The 26911-nt window shown below is 41.7% G+C and overlaps 1 protein-coding gene across 1 annotated transcript in view; it reads right to left on the minus strand.

Moving 5' to 3' along the window:
• Positions 1-295: 295 nt before the first annotated feature.
• Positions 296-26911, minus strand: part of pip5k1ba (phosphatidylinositol-4-phosphate 5-kinase, type I, beta a) — a 42552-nt gene continuing 15936 nt past the window's right edge. Inside the window, exons 3-15 of the mRNA XM_054744922.2 lie at positions 26593-26723; positions 23557-23674; positions 23314-23466; positions 22823-23119; positions 10663-10853; positions 10054-10134; positions 9937-9985; positions 9779-9863; positions 9556-9693; positions 9396-9483; positions 6975-7071; positions 5044-5100; positions 296-3790 (exon numbers count right to left, since the gene is read on the minus strand). Coding sequence (XP_054600897.2) covers positions 5047-5100; positions 6975-7071; positions 9396-9483; positions 9556-9693; positions 9779-9863; positions 9937-9985; positions 10054-10134; positions 10663-10853; positions 22823-23119; positions 23314-23466; positions 23557-23674; positions 26593-26723 — 1482 coding nt within the window. The 3' untranslated portion in view covers positions 296-3790; positions 5044-5046. The remainder of the gene's footprint in view (positions 3791-5043; positions 5101-6974; positions 7072-9395; positions 9484-9555; positions 9694-9778; positions 9864-9936; positions 9986-10053; positions 10135-10662; positions 10854-22822; positions 23120-23313; positions 23467-23556; positions 23675-26592; positions 26724-26911) is intronic.

Below are 26911 nucleotides of genomic sequence, written 5' to 3' on the forward strand. Positions count from 1 at the left end.
GTTTCCGTCTTCACGTATCCGGGTCATTACGTCACATGTCACTTATCACAACTTCCTGTACTGATGCTGAAATCGTAATTACTGAAAACGTGCTGTTATTTTCTATTCTAAAACATAAATGATTAATTTATAAAGCTTTATGAAAGACTTGCAAAAGAGAAACCAAAGTATGTTAAATAATCATTTATTTCTCAGGTCTTTACAACTAAAGGCAGACCAAACACTGTGTAGAAGCATGACATTTTGTTTAAACTTTTTAACACAGTTTCTAATGATTTTCAATGGGAAAATAAAATAAACCAATTAAATAAATTAACATTTTATAATTAAAGCTGCAGGTTTACGTTCTGCACTGATGCAATTTGCAAATAAACCCAGAGTTAATGGTTGTGTTTGGCAGTTGTATGATTAAATGTATTGTCACAAAATATAAAGTGTAATTTTTCCATGTTGAAAAGAAAATGATAACAAACATCCTAAAACTTTATCAAAGCACAGACGACTTCAGTGAGGCTGTAGCTACAGCGCTAAGTCATTAGCATGCTAATGTGCTGACATCTACCTGTTTTCTTAACTGCTTTAGCATGCTAACAGTTGCCATTTTGTTGTCAAGCCTAACTTATGCTTCTGCGTCAGAACGGAGACACGCAAAGCCATTATCCATCCTTACGAGCCTGCTGGAGAGCCCTCGCAAGGACGGACAGAGTCGAGCCCACTTTTCTAAACATCTGTCAAACGAGACGGAGAACGCAAGCTTGTGATTGGTCAGGACGCTGCTTTTGTCACTGCCATTGCGCACTCAAAATCAAAGGAAGCCGAAGAAATCTAGCAACAGACACAGAGCAGATTGACGAATACCTCATGGCAAAACTCCAGAAGTATGAACGTTTTATTCACCCCTGACTAGATGAGTAAAAACATACACAGCAAGCGTTTTTTTGTGGATGGAAATGACGGGAAAAGTGGTTTTAGAGGTGGCGAGCACTTGAAGAGGTGGAGAATGAGGGACAAATTTGTCTGTGTTAAAAAGTCTGAAATGCAAAAAAACACAATAGTAAATGCACTATTTTGGTCTGGATACATGACCGAATACCCTAGAACAGCACTACGCCCTCTGCTGTCCTGGCAGGGAATAGCTTTGTAACACTCCCAGGAGACGAAAAAGTCTCTAAACGTTTCTGTCAGTGCATCTGCAGGGCAGCCAACTATGGAGAGTGATTTCCGCCGCGGATTACCAGCCTAAGAAGAACAACTCTCCATAGCCAACTCTCACACATTGAGCGTCTTCACACACTCTCACGCCACACCTCCAATATCTCACGCTGAAGAATCAACACCCCCACCCCGCTCTCACGGAGGTGAAACTCTCCTCACCCCCACTGTCACGCATTCAAAAAATCTAAATTAGGCAGCCCTGGTGAACATCTCTCTGCTGCAGAAGCATAAATGTTTTGGTAAACAGGAAAAACATAGCCACAACAGACAAAAGGTTAAGAGTGTAATGGTTTAATTTACATGTTATTTAATAAGTCATAAGACATAAGATTCCATAGTAAACATGAAATCTACCTTATGGATCTGTGGGTATTGTTTAACCAGAAGATTGGATCTTTTTATTGCAGGGATTAGATAACAACCTCGTATTAATTCAGAGTCAACAGAAGAGAGAGTCAAGTTTAAAAAGTATAAAGATTTATTACTAAACAAATTAAAACTAGACTAACTTTAACACTAAATGTATGGTGTAACTAAGGTGAATGAGACGGAGAATGGTGTAATGTGGAATGTTGCTCAGAACCAGCAAATCCGAAGAAACGATTAGTTCTGATGGGAAGTGAAGGTGATGTCTTCACGTTAAGCTTTGGTTAGGAGATTCATAAACACATTCAACGCCATTTGTCGGCCTACATACCCTTAGCGGATGTCCCCGTCTAGATCAGGAGGTGTAAAGGTCCAGCTTGACCTTGTGGAGCCGGAGCCTGTAGAAACAGCCGCGGCAGCCGACCACCAGTCTTGAGATACTTCCGGGTCACGACAGTTTATCTGCATCTAACAAGACCCAAACCTGCGTCGTGATGGTTCAGGTTTTATTCTGAAAGGAACCGTTGCAGCAGGTGGAACAGCAACAGATTTTATCCAGCTTGTCGTTGGTTCTTTCGGCTGAAGAGGAAAGTTACGGATTGGCCACTCCGACAACTTCTCTAGAACGCTTTGAACTGGCGTTAAAGATGACGTGGGCGTAGTTTTATACTTCGGGTGTTTTGGTTTATGGTCGAATGAAAAGATGACAGATTTACCAAGCACCACCAAAACCACACCTCCGTCAGATCTGGCAGATTCTGATTGGATCAGTAAAGCAATGTGTCATGTCTTAACGCTACGTGGGATCAGTCCTAGTGGAAACATTTAAAGTCATATTACTTATTATATTCTATAGAATTATAATATAGTAATTAATATTTTGATTTCACAGATTGGTCACATCTTATTATTGACTAACACTTTGTTTGATTAGCTTTATTAAAATAGAGTTCTTTGATTTATTAAAAGGAGAGAGTCCTTTCTTCATTCTTCTCTTGAGCTGGAAAGAAGCAAGTTAGAGCACATGCATGAGACCTTGAGGCCATATCTCATGCAGACTAGTTCTGCATCAGAGGAGAGGGGGAGAATTACTTTTGGTGGAAAACAGTCATTTCATTCCGTTACAATAGCGTTAACTTAGAAGGCAGAAAAATATGCTAACATTTAGCAATCAAATACGCAGACATTTACTGCTTTCTTGACTGTTAGCATGTTAACAGTTGCTGTTATGGACAATTAAAAAGACATATTAGGGCAATTGTTAAATGGCAAAAGGACAATGAAAAATAACACAACTTGTAATTTTATATGATTCAGCACAATAAGATGATGCTTTCTTAGCTGTGTTAGCATGCTAGCAGTTGCTATTAGAACCAGTCACAAAGTGTTGTTAAAAACTCAAACACAAGTCTCAAAATCAGTCAGTCAAAACAATAGAATTAAGATACAAACTTAGGAAATCTATCAATGTTAGCAGCAGCGTAGCCAGAAACTGCATTTTAGCCGAGTCAGATAAAAATAGGTGGGCCAAATAAATGTCACTGAAAATAACACACACACACACACACACACACACACACACACACACACACACACACACACACACACACACACACACACACACCTGGTTTGCAGAACTCTAACTGAGAATGCTGTAAGCTTGTATGCTAATGTTTAGCATGCTTATACGTTAACACAAGACAACGGGGGCGAGGGCCAACACTTTAATCTACTGAACAATCCAGTCTAAAATGACCATGTTTTCTAAAGAGTGAGTTTAAACATGCAAAGAAATAAAACAGTTATTGCAAACAGGAATACACAGCAGCCAAAGGAGGCTATGTGTTCCTGATTTCAAAATAAAAGCAAAAACTTATTTTTTCTTCTGCGTTTCTAACATTTTACACACTCAGGGATCCAGCCGCTGAAAACATTAAACACAAAGTAAAAAAACAGACAAGAAAAGACAAAGTCAAGTATTTAGCAGCAAAGTAACAGCATTACTACAGCATGATGGAAAGAGGAAGCAGCTTAGTGTTGGTATCAGAACATTGGTTCTGCATACAGATACAAAGTGACATTAATGAGGAAGTTTCCTGCGATTCTCCATGTTGACCTTTACACTAACGACCAGGTGGAAGAGGCGCGGCGCCGGTGGTAGTTTGTTCTTCTGTGAGATCATGATGTTTCCATGTGATGAGGTTCCTCACTAGAACACAAAAGGTAAAATTATTATTGGTAGAATTTTAAAGAGCAAGTCACCCCCAAATCAACTTTATTTTCTGATAAACTATATAAATGCGTGTCTAATCGTGCTGCAGACACTGTAGTCAATAGTTTAGCACTTTAGTGCATTTTAGTTACAATTTGACTTTTCTGCCTAAAACTGTCAGTGTTGTGCCGTCGTCAGGTAAAAACTGCACAGCATTTGAATTTAAATCTGCCATCGCTATTGGCTAAGAGGTACCCTAGAACGTTAGCTGGTACCATATGATGTCACAATGTTGTTGTGAGCCTGTGTGTGTGTTTGTGTGTGTATTTGTTACCGGCTCCGCCATTTAGCATCTGCTAGGCAACAGCATTTGTTGCATTTTTTCAAACAGGAAGTGGGAGTGGAGTAAGAATCTGGTAGGGGGTGACTTGCTCTTTATATAAACTTTCAGTCTAGTTATTTGTACACCTGAGCACATGGAATTCCGTCAAATACTTTTGTAAATTTTAATATCGTGTGAATATTTTATGTTTAAATGATAAAACTGTGGAAACAAAGGCTTTTCTTAATTTCAGGAGACTGTCTCCCTCTGGTGTCCAGTTTCTAGGACAAACATGGTTTTAGTAAATCACTGAAGGGATTATTTAGATGTCTTTGTAAACGTTTAACTTTTAATATATTAAAATCTTTTTCTTTTTCTTTCCTTTGTTTTAAAAAGATGGTTCTGGTTTAATTTCCTCCTTCATTAATGCTGAAGCATCCTAACCCTGCATCCAATAGAAATGGGATTGTCTTAGCGGAGCCTGAACTTTTAAGTTTCAAAGTTTAAGCAGACAGGCGGGAACATGCAGCTCATTTGTTTTAGTGCAAACACTTACAACATGTCAAATTTCCTCTTTGCTCTAAATTAAATCCAGCATGTTCCAGCAGAGCCTCTGGGATCAGATTAAAGTCTGCAGGATTCCCGCCGACTGCAGCTCCGTGTAAACCCCAACGAGGATTTCAAGGTTATGTAAGACGGCAAAATGGGAATTCACTGAGGTTTCTCAGGAGTTATCATGGGGTGGGACATGGAGCTGAGTCAAACATGGTGGACGTCACAGGACGCCGGGGCTGAAGGCGACATTACTACACAGGAAGGTCCCAAGAGGGTAAGACTAGCAGGTAAATGAGAGTGATGTCTCATGGCTGAAGGGTTAAAGGAGGATAAATAATAATGATGATGATTTTGGGTGTGATTACATGCTTACATGTTATAGATGCTGCACTGAGCTCCAGCTGGGTCGCCTGGGGGAGTCTGTGTGGTGCTGGAAATGTATTAAGGTCAAACTTTAAAAAGAAACAAAACAAACGTTTCTGCAGGTTTTTGTCTCTAGAGTTCAGCTGTAATATGAACTGATGCTGCGTGAGAGGGTCTGCGAGCTCACGGGGCAAAAGCAGAAATGAGTGGTCAGTAAAAAGTCTCACTGAAACGTTGGATCTGACAACATCACACTTTCTTCTCGATGTATAATACATCTTTTCTGTAAACGCGGAAAAAAACGTGTATTTTTGTGGATTAGTTACAAATAAAGTTAATTTCAGTGTCTTTAAAGAGCAAGTCACCCCCAAATTAACTTTTTTCTAATAAACTATATAAATGCGTGTCTAATCGTGATGCAGACACGTGTCGTCAATAGTTTAGCACTTTAGTGCATTTTAGTTAAAATTAAAATTTTCTGCCTAAAACTGTCAGTGTTGTGCCATTGTCAGGTAAAAACTCTACACTGCATTTGAATTTAAATCTGCCATCGCTATTGGCTAAGAAGTACCCTAGAACGTTAGCTGGTACCATATGGTGTCACAATGTCATTGTGAGCCTGTGTGTCTATTTGTTAGCGACTCAGCCCTCTCGGTCTGCTAGGCAACAGAATTTGTTGCATTTTTCAAACAGGACGTGGGAGTTGAATAAGAATCTGGTAGGGGGTGACTTGCTCTTTAAGCTCATCTAGATTTCACAGCAACCTAAATAAAACATCCTGTTTTTCATAAATCGCTCTTGTTAAAAAAAATTCTAAATCCAAATTTCAAGTTGAGAGAAATGACCCCGTTTAAAACGCATAAATAATGATGCGTTTACGTGAAAACACCTGATTTGTTCCGTTTCTATTATTGTATCCAAGTGTTTCTGTGTAACAGTCACATAACCATCCAAACATCTGATAATAGTTAATTATGCTTAATATTTTAAAAGCTTTGTGTGTTTTGAGGTACGTGTGAATGTTGGAGACTCTTATTGTGAAGGACGACAGGACATTATCAGCTGTAAAAGTAATAAACATACGTCACCATGCGTTCTAAAGCTTGGGTTGTAATAATATTAATAATGATCATAATAACAAAAATTCTACAAATAAGGATTCATACACCTAAAAACTTTTTTTCTCCACATCTACACTTAAATCTCGACACTCGTTCCTCCACTGTTCCCTCTCACCGGCACAAACAGCCGCTCGAATAAAAGGCCTTTACGTCATTTATTTGGCTAAATTCTCTGCTGATCAGAATTCTTGTTCGTTAAAGTTGAAAACTTCACTTCACAGAGGTGAAAGTTTCAACAATGTCCTAATATTTACAGAACTGGCTTAATCAGTACTTGGTTTAGCTTAGCTGAGCATAAATATGTTAACAATTGTGAAGCTAAAAGATGCTAAAAATAGCATTTTTGTCCAGACATGTTTTTGTTAATAATTGCAAAAACTGCCTAATGTGCTGAACTAATACACAAAAATAAAAGTGATTAAAAACTTTGAGCATAGTGTGTTAGTTAGCTGTTAGCTTCTACAGCTAAAATGCTAACAGCTATTGACGCTATTGTTTCAGGCAGGTAAGCTAACCGTGTGGATCATTGATATTAACAACGACACTTTTTATCTTACAACCTTTTATAACAAACTCTTTGTAAACAGCTTAGAAATAATTTATTTCACTTCAGTTTGGAAAGGTGTTTTTTTTCTGGCTGTAGTCTTCTAATAAAAGAGTTTAAAAGTTAAATCTAATTTTACTTTTATTGAATCTAGTCTAAAGAATTTGAGAATGACTGTTAGGGCTCTGACTGTAACTCATACACATAGTGGGGTTTTCCCTAAAAGACCCCGATATTAAAGATTTAAATTAAAGTGTTGAATGAAGCCTTTCGTACCAAGTAGACGTCCAGCTCAGAGTCTGACTGGCTCCTGTCAAGGGGAGCCAGAGGATCATCCAAAGCTATGGTTGAACTGGAAGCTCGTCGATCTTCGCTGCAACATGGAAACACAAACCAATGTAGCGCAACTCTTCAGCAGCAAGTTTAATATCTGTGGCAATGTTCATATTTATCAATATTTACAGTCTTTCATCTTTAAGCAAATAAATCTGTCCATTGGATCTGTTGGGACAATAGAGTGTCTTTAGTCAGAGGGTTCTTCACATCCTCTGGAGGAGACCGTTCCTGCCCACAGCTAGAACCAGCTGACATGAGTTTCCACAACATTTTCCACAACATAAAGTAAGAGTGACAACCTGTGGTCAAATGTGGGTACTGCAGCCCATTTTCAAAACACAGGGTGGCATTCTCACTCCCGGTCTTTGGGTTTCACAGTTGTTGCCAGTTTCGGACCAGCACCAGAACATTCCTGGTGACGGGCAAAGATGAGTCGTACACAGTAAGTTGATCAGTAGATAAATACATTGCACTGTAATAACAAGTTGTTGGTAATAAAAAAATTAGCTTGAGATGTTTTTTAGAGAGTATTTGCTTCTAAATCACCGTTAGCTTTGTTACCATACCAGTTCATTTGTAACAGCTCATTATAACACAGCATGAGAGCTGACCAAAGCGCCTTACAGAAATGTCATGAAAACAGAATAAAAACAGTTCAATAAATTACAATAAATCAAACAGTAAAAACAGGTCAAGACATTAAAAACAAGCATTAAAAATTGTCAGTGTCCAACACTCTTAGCTCGATGTTAGCCTCTAGCCTTCTTCACCCGATACTGAAGTAAAACAACAAGGTGCCGTGGCTTCTCGGGAATACAAGAAATAACTTCTGGGTCTTTCCTTTTATTGGTTACCATTCTGTCCATGACGCTGCTGCATTTTATCAGCTGGTGTCAAATTACAAATGCTGGCACAGACTTGACAACCCCACATGCCCCACATGTAAACAAATGCTACATCCCTCTTTGGCCTTTTTAAAAGGAGACAAACTGACAACCCCTGTTTCAGTATAACCTTCCTTCCAACATGATTGAGGCATTAAACAGTTTTGTAATAATTTCACTGTTGAATTCTTACTTATTGCACCTTTAAGTTCCCTTTGGGATTCCTAAACTATTTGGAGTTTAATTTAATATACTAAAAATGCGTTAGGCTCATTTTTACTTCCTAAACGAGCTTGTGGCTGCAGACAGGCGTCTGGACCCTAGATTTGGTCTTTGCTCCAGACTGGAATATTTCTAAAGTTTTAAAAGATCAGGGGTGTAGCGTAACGTTACAGGGGTCTCATGTATCAACCGTACTTACGAACAGATCTGTGCGTATAACGTGCACATGAACTAATGTGCACATTGTGTGGTATTCATCATTTTGTACCTGTGCCTGGAAATGTTTCTAAAGATAAGAAAACTTCAGACCGTGTGTAGGAAAAGCATCTAGTGGTAGAACGGGGAACCGCTACACCGAAGGTTTCAGTCATCCACACGTGTTCCTCATCCACTAATTATTTTACCCATTAAATAAATATTTCTGTGGAAAAACAGCCGAGTCACATAGTTGGTGCTAAAACACCACACACGTGGGATTTATCGTCAGACGAGTGCGGAGGAACGTGCGTACGAGAAGCCTCCGGGAGTTTCATAAATCAGGATTTTGACCGTTCGTACGAACGTTCTAACTTTCATTCATAGGAACAAACAGGAATTTTTCTATGAACATTTGATGAATGAGGCCCCTGGTTTTAATGCCTAAGGGTCAAATTGATGCTTCATTAGCACCACGTTCTGGTCAAATTTTCCCATAATTCACAAATAATTCTCTAACTTCAAAGTCATTTAAATTTACAGCAAGCTGCAAGTGTTTTCTTTTAAAATCTTAATTTCAAATTAAAATACCAAACGATGCTTTTTTAAATTTAGAATTATTAGAAAAGCAGCAGTTCGTGTCATGACTCCCAGGCTGACACCTTCTCCTGCACCTGCCCCTCGTCTCCTATCAAGTAGCTCCTGTGTATATAACCCTGTCTGCGTCTCTCCGTGTTGACGGTCCATTGATGTTGTCAGCGTTGCTTTGGTCCCCCCTCCCGCCAGGTCTCTAGTTCTCTGCTCACAGAGTGAGCTTTGGGTTTTGTTCTTTGCAGCGTCTTGATAATCGGTTTTGGCTTCCTGCCCTTTTAGATGTTTATTTGGTTTTTCATCCTTAATAACGGATTTTACTTTTATCTCCACTCCTGCCTCTTGTTGTCCTGGGGTTCAGCATATTGGGTCCAACCCTCCTGATCTCAATGATCCATAAACTATCCATAACATCTGGAAACCCTTGGATGCACAAAGGATACTTGAATGTGACTGTAGAGTAATTCACCTGTGTTCAGAGTCTTCAGCACACTGACTGGAGTCAAAAGGAGCTGCAGCTTTTGGGAGAAGATCTGGTTGTTTGGAGGAGCTAAAGACTGTCAGAAAGCCTCTGTCAGACACCAAGAGAGTCTCAAACATTCACCAATAAAACCTCACAGCAGCCTTACGGTTTCCATCCAGGTTGTCCATGCTCAGAGCCTTCTTCTCCTCCTTCTGCTCCCTCAGTGGGAACAAAACCTCCTGAGAATACGACTTAGATGCATGAAGGGAGCTCCTCTTCCTCCTCGAAGACGCCCCTCTCGTCGCTGGATTTCATACAGAGAGCATCGTGATCGAGTAAAAGTCAAACATTAATATTAAAGCTGCAATTATGTTAGCAGCAAAACTCACGATGGAGCTTTTTGAAAACTGTCGTTCCCATGAAGTTCAGGAATCTGTCAGCGTAAAAGCTGGGTCTGTGGACCGACACGGTGTCCTGGAGCACAAAACACACACCCATGAGAACGTTCCAATAACCAACCTGAAAAAGGTGTGAAAATGGAACGCACCCCATCATGCACAAGAGCCTTCCAGGAGTGTTCCACTTTCTTCATAAATCTGAAAATAATAACCATTTCATTTAAATAAAGAACCTCACGTTGTGCTCTGCACGTCCGAGGCTCTACCTGTAAGACTGAAGGATGTCGATGATTCCCAAGAAAATCAGCAGGTTTTCATCTTTATGTTTAGCGGGAATTCCTCCGAGTCTGAAAACAACACAACACATATTTATGTCAAACCCTACGACCAAACCGGGCCGCTACATTTAGGAACGGCTCATTTACTGCTTTATTAAACTACTTTAATTATACTTTATTTTAATATTTGAAAACTAAAATTTGTGAAATGTTGTGGTTTTGTGATGTTCTGCGGGAAAAATCCTGATATTAAACTCTTCTAGTTTGCGCTGATGTTAAAGGGACACAAGGCAGTTTTGGCTTGCTTTTAGCACCCCCTAGTGTTCTGTTAGTTAAACCAAAAGTGAAAGTTATCTCCTCGCTTCATCTTTTAATCACCTTAATCTAACAACTTAAATGTCTCCTCAACCATCATTGGTTTCTACAGGAGAGATTCATCACTAAAATTGTACTAAGTCAAACAGATTGCCACTCTGAAGTTGCAAGTGCGGTTTTATGGACACAGAAGGCAGTGGGCAGTATAAAAATGTTTCATTGTATCCTTTTAACACAAGGTTATACGGGTGTTTTTGTTTTTTTACTGAATTTCAGACTCACGTGTCGTCATGAGGATCAGCCCCTGCCTCCGAGGCCTTGACGTTCCCCATGATGGACTCCCGGGCGGTGGAGTACAGGACCTTTTGTCCTCTCCTGCTGTCACATCTGTTCCCTCTGCTCAGCGGCTTCTTGTCCAACACATGAACCCCCAGCAGGAGGCTGTAGTCCATGATTTTAAAGCTTTCTAGAACCTGAAAACAAGTTTAAAAATTCAATATAAGCCGCTGAATTTGGAACTGTAGCTCTTTGTCCTTCAGTGATGAAGATATTTTAATGTGAGTCAGTGAGCAGCTGCTGAGAACTAGTCATGCTAACGCACTAATCCTTTGTGGGAGGAAACCCATACACAAGGCTGGATTATAATATGGGCAAACGGGGCACAGGCCCAGGGGCCCACAGCCACAAGGGGGCCCACGCGAGCAGCAGTCTTTTTTCTTTTTTTGGTGCAGCAGTCTTAATGTTGGAGAAAAAAGTTAACAAGTAATTAAACTTGTGCGGGGGGGGGGGGGGGGGGGGTAAGCACATTGTGCCCAGGGGCCCCTGCAATGATAATCCGGCCCTGCCCATACATCTATGGGGAGAGCATGCTAGCGCCATCCAGAGAGGTTGCAGCTGGGATTTGAACCTGCAACCTTCTTGATGTGAAGCAACAGGTTGAAAAACTGTGCCACCATGCTAGCAGCTTTTTGGGTTCAGGCTAACTGAGGAAACAGAATTTTACTACTCGGCCACTTTTTATTTATTTAACCTTTTTTAAACAGATGAGTCGATGGAGAACTCATTCTGATTCACAACGACAATCTGGCCCAGAGGCAGCAGCAACAGGCACATAGTTAGCTTTACACCAAAGAAAAGCAGATAAGGTAAAAACATACAAGATCAAAATAAACAACTAAATTCTAATTTACAACCAGTAATTCTGATTTATTACCGAAGGGGACATTGTGAATAAATAACTATTTTCCACTCATGGTTGCATGTTTTGTTTACTAAATGAATCTTTCGGAACAGTTTGTAAAGTTTAGAGAGGTTAAACCTTTTTCTGCAAGCCAAAAGCACAGTATGTTCCGAATCCTGATGCAACACTGATATCCTAAAGTAAACTCCTTAAACTAAAAGGCTCTTAAAGCACCGGATTACCCAACTCAACACAGTTGGACGTGCTTCAGCTGCCAGTCAGCTGATCTGGAGTCAGGTGCTGCACTCTGCTGAGTGTTACTCCTTTACCAAAGTCATTACGTGCTAATAATAAACATTACAATAATATTAATAATAACAGTAGTAGTAATAATATTAATAATAAATATAATAATAATAATAATAAATATTACAATAATAGTAATAATAACAGTAGTAGTAATAATATTAATATTAATAATAAATATAATAATATAATAATAATAAATATTACAATAATAGTAATAATAACAGTAGTAATAATAATAATATTAATAATAAATATAACAACAACAATAATAAATAATAATAATAATAATGTAGCGGTGAGGATTAGCTACATTCATGAAATGATCAATAAGATGTGATATTCCATATAAATCTGAATTATCAATCTGATTGGTTTTTGAAGGTTTGATTTAATATTACTCTAGGTTCTTTGACTATTCCATATTCTACTATCTGTGGAGGTTTTCAAAAAAGGCCTCAAGACCTTTTTGTTTAATAAGGCTTTCTAGTGCACAACGACCTATTGAGTGTTTACTTTATTGTGTTGTTTTTACTTGTTGTTTGCATCTACTGTAATGACTTTTTAGATGGGTTTTATCTACTTCTGGGGGCTGTTTTTATTTTCTATACTTGATAGTATCCTGAAATTTTTAACTGTGTTTTTTAAGTAGCTGTGTACCTTATACCTGTCCCCTATACTCTGTAGCACTTTGAGATTACTTCTGTAATGTAAAGCGCATTATAAATAAAATGTATTATTATTATTATTATTATTATTAGTAGTAGTAGTAGTAGTAGTAGTAGTGGTATTCAGGTAACATACTCTTCATATTAATTTAGACTGAGTCAAGTATATAATTTTATAAAAATGAATTTAATTCTATTTTCTAAACTAATGATTATACATGACAAAATATGAATGAAATGGTGGAATGTAAGCTAGATGTTTATAGCAAACCCTTGCTAAGTATCTGAGAGATCTTGTGGTGTCTGGGTTGTAAAATCAGTTTGGCTGTATGGTTTGATAAGCTAGAGATTATTCATAAAACCATCCAACGCCATTTGTGCCGAGTCTGCACAACCTTTTGTGTTGAAGGTCCCCGTGCGATCCAGGGGGTCAAGAGGTCGGGATGGACACTACTGGTAGTGGACCTCTGGGCGACGGAACTCGTAATCTAGCTCCAAGCACGACTCATCTAGTCTGAGATACCCTCCAGGTGACGGCAGGAAGCTGGCATATTTTTTTACACCTGAGGCTGTTGTGTCTAATATCACTCACAAGCGTTGCAGAGCGACTGTGACCCCGGTCAAAAGAGAGAATGGTTCCAAGTCCTCGCTCACTCGATCGGCCTGATCGGGAGGCGGCTGAAGAACTGACTAGACCAGGAAGTGATCCGTGTATTTATTAAATGTTGTTGACAAATGTAAAGGATTAATTTACATTTACTTAGACCAATCAGAATTTGACAAATTTAAAGGCGTTACCAAACCTCAGAAGATCCTTCCTTCATTCAGATACTTAGAGGTTATTTCTTAGTGTGAAGTGAAAATGTTATAACAGTTATGTGGAGCAAAATGTTAAACATTAATAATAATGTAGCGTCATGACTGTCCTGTTTTTGACCTAAAGGTCATGATCTGCTGCGTCTGCTCGAGCAGAGACATAAAGTCTCTAACAGGCTAATCTACATGAGATGGTGGCCAAGGTCTTTCATGCACTCTACTCATCTGAACTGCTTCACCTCTGTTACAGCTCAAGACGAAGACGAAGAACTCTCTTGATGAATACATAATCAACAACTTTGTTATTACCAATAATAATGTGAGCCCAATGTTCCATCAATCTGTGAAATGACAATGTTATTACTTGAGATTATAATCCTGTGATCAGTAGTATTTTACAAGTTATTATAATCCTGGACGTTTGCACTAGACACTGATGACACGTAATGCTAAAGTTACACGACACATTTCCTTTTGTCTGATCCAATCAGAACCTTCGTTTCTGGCTAGGCGTGGTTTTCTGTGGTGTTTGTATAAACCCTCTTTTTCATGTCAAATTCTGATTCGCCAGTAAACCAAAATATGACAATTATATCCCACGCCACCTTTTCTTTAGTTCAAGTGTTCTAGAGAAGTCTCGGACCGGCCATCCGGACTTCCTCTTCAGCCATTAAGAACCTCGACAAGCTGGATAAAATCTGTTGCAGTTACACCTGACCGCAACGGTTCCTTCAGAATAAAAGCTGAACCTCACGACCCCTTCAGGGTCTCGCTGATGCCAGTGATAACCTGTCGTGACCTGGAAGCATTCCCAGACTAGTTTGGTCGGCACCGCTGCTTTTCTACCGGCTTCAGTACCAAGGAGGGTCCGAGAGGACCTCGGCATTCTGGATCTAACGGAGGCTTCCCCTGGGGTACGTAGACCGACAGATGGCGTCTCATGTGTGTTATAAACCTCCTACTAAAGTTTAGAGCGAAACATTCACTCCCACTCAGAACTAAATGCTTCTCCAGATCTGCTGGTTCTGATAATAACATTACACACACACACACACACACACACACACACACACACACACACACACACACCATCATCACTCATCACGTCTCACTCCACCTTAGTCCATCAGTACACAGAGTGTTAAAGTTAGTCTTGTTTAAATTGTGTAGAAATAAATTTCTTAACTATTATAAACCTGACTCTCTCTCTTTCCTCGGAGGTAATACGAAGTGTCGCTTAATCCCTGCAATAAAAAGTTCTGATCTTCTGGTTAAAATAGTCAAACTTTGAACATAGTAATAAATCAGGTAAATTCTTAGCTAGCCAATTAAAAATAAATAAAGAGAAAACTACCATATCTGCTGTTAAAGACTCAACCGGGAATATAGTTAATGACCCTGAAAGAATAAACAACACCTTCAGAGACTTTTACCAAACGTTGTACTCACCACAGATAAACCCATCAGATAATGAGATCAGTGAGTTCCTTGACAGGATAACACTTCCTAAATTATCAGACAGCCAAGTTACAGTCCTGGACTCGCCACTAACATCAGCGGAGCTCCAGGAAGCCCTTAAATCCATGACGAATAGGAAAGCTCCAGGTCCAGACGGGTTTCCAGTAGAATTCTACAAAGAATTCTGGATCATTCTGGCTCCAATATTTTTCAGAATGGTGAGGGAAATCGAAGAGAGCAGCAGATTACAGCCAAACATGAATTCAGCCAATATTAGTCTCTTGTTAAAACCAGGCAAAGACCCGGCATTTCCTACCAGCTATCGCCCAATTTCTCTTATTAATGTTGATCTCAAAATAATTTGTAAAGCCCTGGCCAAAAGATTAGAGAAGGTAACCCCCTTCATAATGCACCCTGACCAAACTGGTTTCATTAAGGGTAGACAATCATCCACAAACTCACGTAGATTACTTAATTTGATAGATTTCTCTTACAGTAGAAACATAGAAACTAGTATATTATCTCTAGATGCAGAAAAAGCTTTTGATAGAGTTAACTGGAAGTTCTTATTTGCAACTTTACATAAATTTGGTTTTGGGAACTTCTTCATAAACTGGCTACAAACATTATACAGTTCACCAACAGCACGTGTCAGGACGAACGACCAAATGTCAGCTAGCTTCTGTCTTCAGAGGGGGACCAGGCAGGGATGCCCACTCTCCCCCTCACTATTTGCTATCTTTATTGAACCACTAGCAGCAGCAATTAGGCAAACAACAGATATTAAAGGGATAAAGTGTAAGAAAATAGAACATAAGATCAGTCTTTATGCAGATGATGTTTTACTCTTTCTCCAGAATTCTCAATCCTCTCTCTCCCAAGCAATATAACTGATAAACTCTTTTTCCAGAGTTTCAGATTACTCTATAAACGGGTTAAAATCCACAGTTCTACCAATTAATTTCTCATTTGTCAATTTGCTTAATACACAATTGGAGTCAGGGAATATCACATACCTGGGAATTAATATCTCTCCCAAGTTAGCAGATCTTACCAAACTGAATTACATCCCACTTTTAAGGAAAGTGGAAGATGATCTTGCAAGATGGAAATCCTTACCAATATCACTCATGGGGAGAGTTGCTACAATTAAAATGATGGTCTTACCCAGAATAAATTACTTATTCTCGATGATCCCAAACAAACCTCCAGCTGACTGGTTTAAATCTCTGGACTCCTCAATTACTAAATTCCTTTGGCAGGATAAACCTCCACGAATTAGCTTAAAAACGCTTCAGAAGACCAAAGACAGAGGAGGACTAGATTTACCCAACTTTTATTATTATTTCTTAGCCAACAGGCTGCAATATATACCAAGATGGTTGCAAGATAACCCATTAGACGAGTCCTGGTTAGACATAGAACAGACACTTTGCAATACGATAGAGCTTTCAGACTTACCATTTATTAGCCCAAGCATAAGAAAACATGAAAGCTTCAAAAGTATTAGTATCAGCACCTCTCTGACAGCATGGTGGGAGTATCTTAAAATGACAGAGTCTTCACTAGTACCACGCAGACGCACACCTATCTGGAATAATCCTGACATTTTGCAAAACAACAAAATGATGAACCTTCCGGACTGGAAAAATAAAGGAATCCTATACCTGGAACACATATATGAAGGATTGGACTTCATCCCATTTAATCAAATAGTCTCCCAATTTGGAATGGATAAGAATAGCTTTTTAGAATATCACCAAATTAAATCTGTAGTCAAACAAAAATTTAAGCTCAATAAAATAGAATTACAAACACCACCAAGGGTATTAGACTTTTATAATCTCAAACCCCCCAAACTACTGTCTAAAGTATATAAGACACTGTCCAAAATAGACGATAAAATTGCAATCCCTATTGAAAAATGGGAGGTGGATCTATCAGTTAGCTTTGACCAGGACTTCTAGTCCCAAACTTGTTTAAAAACTTTTAAAATGATCAGACACCCCAATTTACAATTAATTCAGTACAAAATTCTACACAGAGTACACTATACAGGTCATCGGATGTTCAAGATGGGGTTTGTGTCGTCTGACACCTGTACACACTGCACAAACAACATTCCTGACAATTACATTCATGCACTGTGGTCCTGCCCACCTGTCCAGGAATTTTGTAGAGTATGTGAGGATCTGTCAAAATGTCTGAAATGTCATATCACAACTTCCCCCTCTCTTTGTTTACTGGGACAGCTGCACAATGTCCCGATTGCAACATCTTTGGTTCACGTGGTTCTGACTGCCATATGCCTCGCTAAGAAAACTATCCTCTTGAATTGGAAAAATAGAGAAAGTCTCTGCATTAACCAGTATAGAAATCTTTTGTTAGATCATATTGCACTTGATATAGCCTCTGCTTCCACTTCAGATGAATCTCTCTGGGCTCCTTTGATCGGTTCCATCACATAGCGAGGGTGGGGGGCCATTGATGTTGTCCTGCGGGATGGTGTGGGTGGGGGGGTGTGGGGTCTGAGTTTGGAGTATCCGGATGTTCCCTGGAGGTGGGTTCACTGGGGGTGTCTGGGGATGGGGGGCTGTTGCCCCCCTCTGGAGGTGCTTGGGTTGCCTCGGGGGGTGGACTGCTGGCGGTTGTGAGTGGGGCCCCTTGGGGATCTTGGCGGCGGCCATGGGTCACTGCCTGGCAGCTGCAATACCCCTGGGCGGGTCTGGGTGGGGGCCTGGGGGCTCGGGGTTTGGGGGTGGCCGGCCCCGTGTGGGGATCTGGGCGGGGCCTTGGGGGTCGGGTCCTGACATGTATGCTGCCAGGAGGAAGGCAGGAACCTTCAGCAGTGCCTGGCCCGGGTTCGGGGGCCTCAGGTAGACCTTGGCTCCTCTGCCGTTCCATCACAGGGGAGGGGGAGGTCCAGGACGGGGAGGACCAAACCTTACCTGGATGTCCCATGTCTTATATATTCTGGAAGTTGTGCAAATGCAGGGGTGGGCATAGATATTCTGCTGGGATGGGGCTGGGTTGGTGCCCTCGGACTCCGTGAGGCTCTGTAATGCTGCTGCTTTGGGCCCTGGCAGGATGGGCTGGGGTCTCCATGCCCTGGGTGGCAGTTTGACAACAGAGGTGCCTATTGGGGCCAGTAGGGGAGCTGGCTCCCTGGAGGGCTAAGCCCAACCAGCCATTCCTCCCCATCCCCACATATTTCTCTCCTCCTGCTCCCTCACATCATCACACAAACATACACATAGGACCTTGGGGGGTGGGCAAGTCAGGGAGTGCGGGTATGGACCCCATTTCCGCATTCCTGTGGCAACCTGCCCCCCAATTTTATTTGCACCTTATACACTTCCACTGACGACATTCCACACAAACACACACTTAGGGCCTTGGGAGTGAGCACATTCAACGGCATTTGGCAGGGGGATATTTCAGCCTCCTCCCGAGTGCCGGTGCCCACTTCCAATTTTAAACCGCACTTAGACACTGATGGCTGAGGGTGTAAGTGGGGTGGTGCGGTGGCATCAGCTGACATATGCCGGATGATGCCCGCACTGCCCACTCACCACAGCCATGGAATACACCTCATGATCACACAACACTATATTGGAGCAGGTGGAGGGAGACTAGGGGTCTTAGCCACCTCTGTTGTTGCTAGGCTTCCTGGGGCTGGAGGCTAGGAGGGAGATCTGGCCGTCTGGTTGGGGTCTGGGGTGGTGGGTTGCTGTGCTCAGCGTTGGGCGGGGGAGCCTGCTCATCAGCACCCCAGCAGAAAGGGTCAAACTCTGGTTACCGGTGATGGTTGTACCCCATGTGCAGCAGTACCGGGACCAGAGTTAATAGGGTGTGTATGGGGAGCATGAGTGAGTGTCCGGCGTGCATTTTTGTAAGTCTTGGGTTGTATGTGCATGTGTGAGCATGAGGGAGGGAGTGTGTGACTGTGTTTGTGTATGACTGTATATGTCAGGTGGGGCCTTTGGGTCCTCCCCTCTCCTGGAACTTCTCTTGATTATATAGATCTTTGTCCCCCCTCCCCCTGCCACACCTGGTGTGGGGGCTTGTGCCATGGTCTGCCTGAGTGTTCGTGGCAACCGGGTCTGGGGGTTTAAGATTTTGGCATCTGCCTGATAGATCCCGGTGGCTGCCTGGTGGGGTCTGGGTCCCTGGGCTCTGCTGGGTCCCCGGCGGGGGTGGTCACCCCTGGGTCCCGGGTTGCTGGGTCCCGGGCTCGGCCGGCTAGGGGGTGGGAGGCTGCGGGCGGGCCTGTGGGCTTGCCGCTGATATCTCCAGGGACTCTGCTGGCTGCTGGTTGTGGCCCCCCGGGGCGATCCTCTGTGCCTCTCGAGGGGGGCGGGGGCCTTTCTGGTTGCAGTCTCCTTGGGGTTCCTGCATTCTGGGGCAACGCCTGGATCTCTGGGACTTGGAGCTCCCCCCGTCTCCTGCACATCTTTGGGGGGCGGATCTGTGGTCCCTCACACTCTCTGTTGGACGCTCCTATAGAGAAACCTTAAATAAACAAGCGCGTGTACACACACAGGTGCTCACATGGTGCTCTCAAAAGTATGGGCTTGGGCACGTTCAACACATGTCTTAAGACTATGGGGGGCACTTAATGCATTGTGATTTATTATCGTGATTCTTCAGTTAAGCAATGTTGATTGTGTGTATGTGTATATATATATATATATATATATATATATATATATATATATATATGTGTGTGTATATGTATATATATATATATATATATATATATATATATATATTGTTTTTTTTTTTGTTTTTTTTTTCATCAAGTTGACGCAGTGATAGGTAGATCTTGTTGTATTGTTGTTGTGTCCCTTTTTTGTGTCCTTTTTTTTTTTGTCTTTTTCTGCAGGTGTAGAAGCAGACTCTTGTTCATTGTTTATTTTTGTGGAACCCCCCCCCCCCCCCCTCCTCTCTCTCCACCTTTTCTCTTCCTTTCTCTTTCACCTCTGTCTCCGTGTCTGGTCGGAATTACAAAGCATTCAACAACAATAACAATAAAGTTTTAAGTATCAGGCGTGACATTAAAAGCAGACGCTTTGATGCTCCACCCGAGAATAAATCTGTAAGGCTTGTCACCAGCATTCAGACATCAATTCTGCTTGCTTCACAGCCAGACAGGACACGGTAAAAAAAAAAATAATAATAAAAAATAAAAATAAAATAAAATAGTCAAAGATCCATCAGATTGATATTTCATATTTCTATGGAATCTCACATTTTATGGTTCATAAGTAAGATGTAAATGATCCATCCTTTACAATAAAATTATGATATTATTTTGTTCATACTGAAAGATTAAATTTCTAATCAACAATTACTGATCTGGTGTAGCTTAAGGTCTGAAATAAATCATTACAGGTAAAATATTCATTTTTACCCGCAATGTGTGTATAGGACACATAATTCAAACACTTTGGATTTTAAAAATTGTTCATTCAACAGAATATGATTATATGGAGTTTTAAAGTCATTTATGACAAGAAAGACAAGCTTTATGCAGAGAGTAAAAGATAAAAAGTCCTGCATCTCGCAACCTTGAAGCTCATGAAGTACGATGTTAGGAATATTGGCTCGAGTTCATTTCTTCATATCGGCACCACGGTGTCAGACCGACCTGTAAGTTAAAAGTTAACTTCTGGTCATTTTGATGAAATACTCGGCCTTTTGGTATGCTACAATAATATTAGTATGTCTGTGGAACCCAGCAGAGCGTGAGCGACCGGGGCTCTGTGCGGTGGACTGGTCTGACGCCGTTACGTAATGTTATCAGGAACCGTGCAGCGATGATCGGCTTAGAAAACAGCTGGGAGCGGTCCTGGAACTGAAATGGGAAGTTGATTGGAAAACCAAGCAAGTACGACTGAAACTCAATTTCTTTGAGTGTTTGGTTAGGGTGTGTGGGTGTGGGGGGGGGGGACAGGCAGCAGCTGTTGCTTCTTCTAATCTGAATGACAATCTACAGAGCAACAGACATAATTTCTTGTTGTGAAACTTTTTTTTAACAAGTTTTATATAAATACAGGGACAGGAATTTGCTAATAGGAAACATTTGCCCCATGTGATTTCTCTTTGACTTTGGGCCTGAGTACTCCCACACCTGCTGTCTAATAAGGAGCAGTCCAGAAGACCCTTTAAGAACTGAGAGTCCCTGACCCGGGGCTTAGCCGGGAGGATGCCTTTATCCTAAACCAACAGTAAAACTAAAGAACAACAGCAGAGTCATGCTAACAAATTAACAATCATTTTACCGACATCAAAAAAGTAATTCAATAACCACAAAAACATAGAAAAGAGGTTCACTAGTAAAAGAGATTAAAAGATCACTAAAAATCTACTAAAACTAAACCCTAAAAGGAGGAGAGCTGACCCAGGGCACCCAGGCATCCACACACAACACCAGTTAATCAGGGTTTAAAACAAGCTCCCATAATACTGGTCTGAAATTGAAGCCAACGCGGAAGTGAAACAAATTGCAGTTCCACCCTCATCCACTAGGGGCTGGTGTCAGAAGCGAGCAAATCCTCATTGACTCCCATGTTAAAAATACCAATTTCACAGCAGAAATAAACATGTTTACAGCCTGGTACCAGAACATGTTTTTGGTTTAAATGATCTAGTTTACACTCATGACAACTCTGAGGGGGGGTGAATGTTTTTTCTCACTCTTCTGTTTAAGTGTATTAAAAGCCTAAAATTCTGAATAATTAAACTCCTACATCGCAGATTGAAGTGTGCGGATTCTCATTTGTTTATTCAACATGTACTGTTTAACCATGAAATTTAAATGTAATTGGGTAAAATCCAGTGCATTTAACATAACACTGCATTTTTGAAGATGGGTTGAAGTATAACATGTTGGTGGAGTTGGGTTCCGACCATCGGTGTGGTCCCCTCCCCGCAGCTCGGCGCCTGTCTGTTGCGCGGCTGCCGGCTTGTGGAGCTCTCAGGAAACCTCTGTGTTCCACCCGGTTTTACCCAGCGGTCAGCCCGGTGCATCTCTGATGCAGAAGCTCCGGTGTTGTGCACAGTTAACTCCGGTTGTAGCTAGGTAGCTACCTCCGTTAGCTTAGCTCCCACCTCCGCGTTAGCTTTGGGTTAGCTTGTAGCTACATCGCTTCAGTTTGACGGGTGTCGTCATTTGATCCCAGCCTTACAGCCCCACCCTCAGCTCCACCTCTCTTCCCTTTTGTGGAATTGTCAGGGCTTGGTCAAAATGGCGGTGGTGGCCACCTCCCATTTTGGCTTAAAAACTTATTACTGGAGCCTATGGACACGAATTGTCCAGTATATATGTCGATGGGTTAAAAGCACAAGCTGCTAGCAGAAGAGCCAACACAAAGTACGGTGAGCTAAAGCGAAAGCCCTCGTGCTCCCTGTAATCAAAGCTCATTCACACCCGCCCCACCGTGAATAAACCACCCAAACAAACAGATATCCTCCCAGGGACAGCAATAACGGCTAACCTCAAACAAAAATCTCCCTCTAAAAGCAACTATGCTGAAACTAAGATAAAGGAGGAGTAAAAGAAGTGATGAGAAACCGAAACAGTAACAGTTGCATTCAGCTTAGCTGATACGGGCCCCGGTTGGTTTACCCTAACCTACCGCCACACACATTCACCCACGGAGAGACGTTCAGCATTTACCGGCTGAAGTTCTCCTCTCCTAATGTAGCTGCACCGTAATCAGCTGGCTACGCGTCCTCCTTATGTGGGCATAACTTCCAGGAGCTAATGTGCCTCAGTTAATGTTATTTTGGGCATCTCCTGGAGAAAACAGCCATCTTGTGATCCACATATGGTGGAACTGGAAGCACCAAGGTGCACCCCCAGTACAATGACGGCATCTCGACTAGTGGGTTCATCCACCTGTGGACCTCCTCACCCATCATCATTCCCCTGCTCTCCTACAGAACCCCATTTTTACTATTTACATGAAACATTTTTTTCCTAGAATGATAAATATCTAAAAGAACTTGCCCGGCAGTCTCTCTGTAGCGTCTTCATCAGGGCGCTGTAGGTGTCCGCATCAAAGAAAAGCCCTTCGTGCATCTCCTGGAAGTCCAGGTCTTTGAACGTGGGCGAGGCTTTGGCACGTTCCTTACGCGAGGCGCGACGTTTATAAGACGAACCCTTCAGGTCGTACTTGTAGTGCATCTGCATGGCTCGTGGCAGGATGTTGTTCATCACCACCACACGGACAGTGACACCACCGCACTGGATGCAGTAAAGTCCGTAAAACTTGGGCAACAGCGTCCTCGGGTTCTGATTCAGGTTCTGTGGTGACAAATGTAAGATGAAGAGAGACGGAGATGAGTAGTTAGATGGTTCACGTGGTACAAGACAAGAGATTTCAGCAGAAACCAGAACCTGCAAATGACTCAACCTCATATGGGAAAGGTGTGAGGCAGAAGCTCTGCAGAAAAGACCGTCTCAGTAGAGGCAGGAAGTGTTTGTTCTCATCCTCTCACCATGTAGTAACCAGGGAGCAGCTTCTGCAGAAACTCAGCCTCTTTATGCTGCACCGTCTTGATGATGAACTCATCGTCACTGGTGAGGTAGAACCAGGAACTGCTGGCTCCAGGGTTGGACAGCTCTATCAGTGGCTCTTTACAGATGGAGTACTGAGACACGACCAAAGAGACATGCTGAAACCACATCTGTGGAAACCACCGTCACATGCAGGCGTAACAGAAACAACCTTCTCCACCCACCAGATAGTCGTCCGGTTTGATTCCAAACAGCTCTCTGAAGTACCGGAAAGCCAGCGGCGCATAGGTTTTCAGACGGAAATCTGGGAAGCGATGAGCTGGAGTCAGGCTGCTGCCCTCACTGCAGAGAGTAAAAGACGGACGGGTCACTATGGGATGTGGACTGTACATAAGTGCATAACTGTAGGAGCGCCGTCATGGCTGCTCCCATGGTCTGCCTGTATCTGTCTTGTCTATATGTGTGTGTGTGTGTGTAACCTTGGTCAGGTTGTACTATGGAGTCACGTTCCTACGCTCTGGAAGGAGCGCTGGCAATAAAATTCATTCTGATTCTGATTCTGATTCTGGACATGTTTGATTCAGTAATGGTGAAGCAGACACAAGCGGATGCTGATAGGGAACTGGCTTCCATTAACATGTAGAGGTTTAGTTTCATCAGATCTAGAAATGTTTATGTGAAAATTGATATAATACATTTAGACCCCATAAGTAAGATTGAAAGTTTAAAAAAATATTATATATGTAGTAAAATACTAATTCATGCCATTTTTCTGCTTTAGAAGCCACAAAAGCAACTCTTTATTTAAGTAGGGTTAGGGTTCAGTGAAGCCCAGCTAGCTGGTCATCACATTTGAGTCCCAAAATCTTGTTAAAAAATGGACTGAATTACAGGTCCTTCTCAAAAAATTAGCATATTGTGATAAAGTTCATTATTGTCTGTAATGTACTGATAAACATTAGACTTTCATATATATTAGGTTCATTACACACAACGGAAGTAGTTCAAACCTTTTATTGTTTCTAATATTGATGATTTTGGCATACAGCTCATGAAAACCCAAAACTCCTATCTCACAAAATTAGCATATCATGAAAAGGTTCTCTAAACGAGCTATTAACCTAATCATCTGAATCAACTAATTAACTCTAAACACCTGTAAAAGATTCCTGAGGCTTTTAAAAACTCCCAGCCTGGTTCATTACTCAAAACCACAATCATGGGTAAGACTGCCGACCTGACTGCTGTCCAGAAGGCCATCATTGACACCCTCAAGCAAGAGGGTAAGACACAGAAAGACATTTCTGAACGAATAGGCTGTTCCCAGAGTGCTGTATCAAGACACCTCAGTGGGAAGTCTGTGGGAAGGAAAAAGTGTGACAGAAAACGCTGCACAACCAGAAGAGGTGACCGGACCCTGAGGAAGATTGTGGAGAAGGACCGATTCCAGACCTTGGGGGACCTGCGGAAGCAGTGGACTGAGTCTGGAGTAGAAACACCCAGAGCCACCGTGTACAGGTGTGTGCAGGAAATGGGCTACATGTGCCACATTCCCCAGGTCAAGCCGCCTTTGAACCAGAAACAGCGGCAGAAACACCTGACCTGGGCTACAGAGAAGCAGCACTGGACTGTTGCTCAGTGGTCCAAAGTACTTTTTCAGATGAAAGCAAATTTTGCATGTCATTAGGAAATCAAGGTGCCAGAGTCTGAAGGAAGACTGGGCAGAGGGAAATGCCAACATGCCTGAAGTCCAGTGTCAAGTACCCACAGTCAGTGATGGTCTGGGGTGCCATGTCAGCTGCTGGTGTTGGTCCACTGTGTTTTATCAAGGGCAGGGTCAATGCAGCTAGCTATCAGGAGATTTTGGAGCACTTCATGCTTCCATCTGCTGAAAAGCTTTATGGAGATGAAGATTTCATTTTTCAGCACGATCTGGCACCTGCTCACAGTGCCAGAACCACTGGTAAATGGTTTACTGACCATGGTATTACTGTGCTCAACTGGCCTGCCAACTCTCCTGACCCGAACCCCGTAGAGACTCTGTGGGATATTGTGAAGAGAAAGTTGAGAGACGCCAGACCCAACACTCTGGATGAGCTTAAGGCCACTATCGAAGCATCCTGGGCCTCCATAGCACCTCAGCAGTGCCACAGGCTGATTGCCTCCATGCCACGCCGCACTGAAGCAGTCATTTCTGCAAAAGGATTCCCGACCAAGAATTGAGTGCATAACTGAGCATAATTATTTGAAGGTTTTTTGTTGTATTTCCTTTTTATCTTTTATCTGTGTTTGACATGTTTATATAACGCCTGTTTAATTAACCAACATTTTTAGTGTACAGCGCCTTGTTTGGTTGTAATGCCTTGTGAATGCGCTTTATAAATAAAATTGGATTGGATTGGATTGGAAAGTCTAATGTTTATCAGTACATTACAGACAATAATGAACTTTATCACAATATGCTAATTTTTTGAGAAGGACCTGTATACCCTGGGAAAGTACGATAATCTAATTAGCCCCTTAAATTTCCAGGTTTAATGAACTCAGTGGGGTTTTGTCCCACGCTGGAATGCTAAGGGGTTAAATAATAACTTGAAAAAGAAGTAACCGTTGAAATAAAAACGTAGACATTAACACCTAACATCTTTTCTGATGCTGGTGAAACACAGACTCCATCCCCCTCTTGTCTCTGCTGCCACCGCCGGCGGAGAAGCTGCTAATTTGGGGCCCGGAACATCAAACTGACACATTTAATCTTATAATTTAATTTTTAGGAGGAGCGAGTGCGACTCTACCACTGTCTTGCAAAGTGGTTGTTTTATCTCCACAAATAACACAAACCTGGAGGAGTTCTGCTGTGTAGTAAAGTTGCTAATGCTAATGGTTAGCTAAAACTAGCCAAGACGTTCACTGCTGTTTCCTGGACGCCAAAACTAATAACAGCCTTCCCTATCATGAGTCAAAATGGGTGAGTCCATGAATGTTAAGTGACAGTGTGACGTAGATCTGTCAGGATTTTCTAATCCTAGAGATTCACCATCTGTTTTCTATCAGACGCTAATGCAGACGATAGGTGTAGGAGACTATTTTCATGTTCAGTCTGCAAGAACCACTCACAGAGTGACCGATAATCAGAAATAATCATTTAAAAAATGTTTTTCAGTCAACAACATCTTTAATGTCACAAAGAAATCTAATATATGTATTTCTAAAAAGTCTGTAACAAGCCCAGTGATTCCAGATGCTGAAACTGAGTGTACCTGGGCAGGAAGACGGTCTCCAGCACTGAGAAGTCCTGCATAAGAACATCTCTGTCAGGTTTGGAGCTGAGGTTTCCCACAGCGTACCCGATACCCAGCTGGATGGCTCCTTTCAGTGCCTCTGCTGTGGGCTAAAAATATTTTAGATGAAAGTTTTAAAACACAACTGAGACACTTTATCTTCTGTCTTCTTACATTCATTGCCTTTGCATTTTTACACTTAATTTATTTTTTTAGAAACGTTTTGTCCAAATAAAAATGTGAAACATGTTTTTTAATTACACTTTTTCAGATTTACTCAGCTCTAATTTAAATTTAT

The sequence above is a fragment of the Nothobranchius furzeri genome, chromosome 6 (genome assembly GCF_043380555.1).
Source record: "Nothobranchius furzeri strain GRZ-AD chromosome 6, NfurGRZ-RIMD1, whole genome shotgun sequence".
NCBI classification, from domain to species: Eukaryota; Metazoa; Chordata; class Actinopteri; order Cyprinodontiformes; family Nothobranchiidae; genus Nothobranchius; species Nothobranchius furzeri.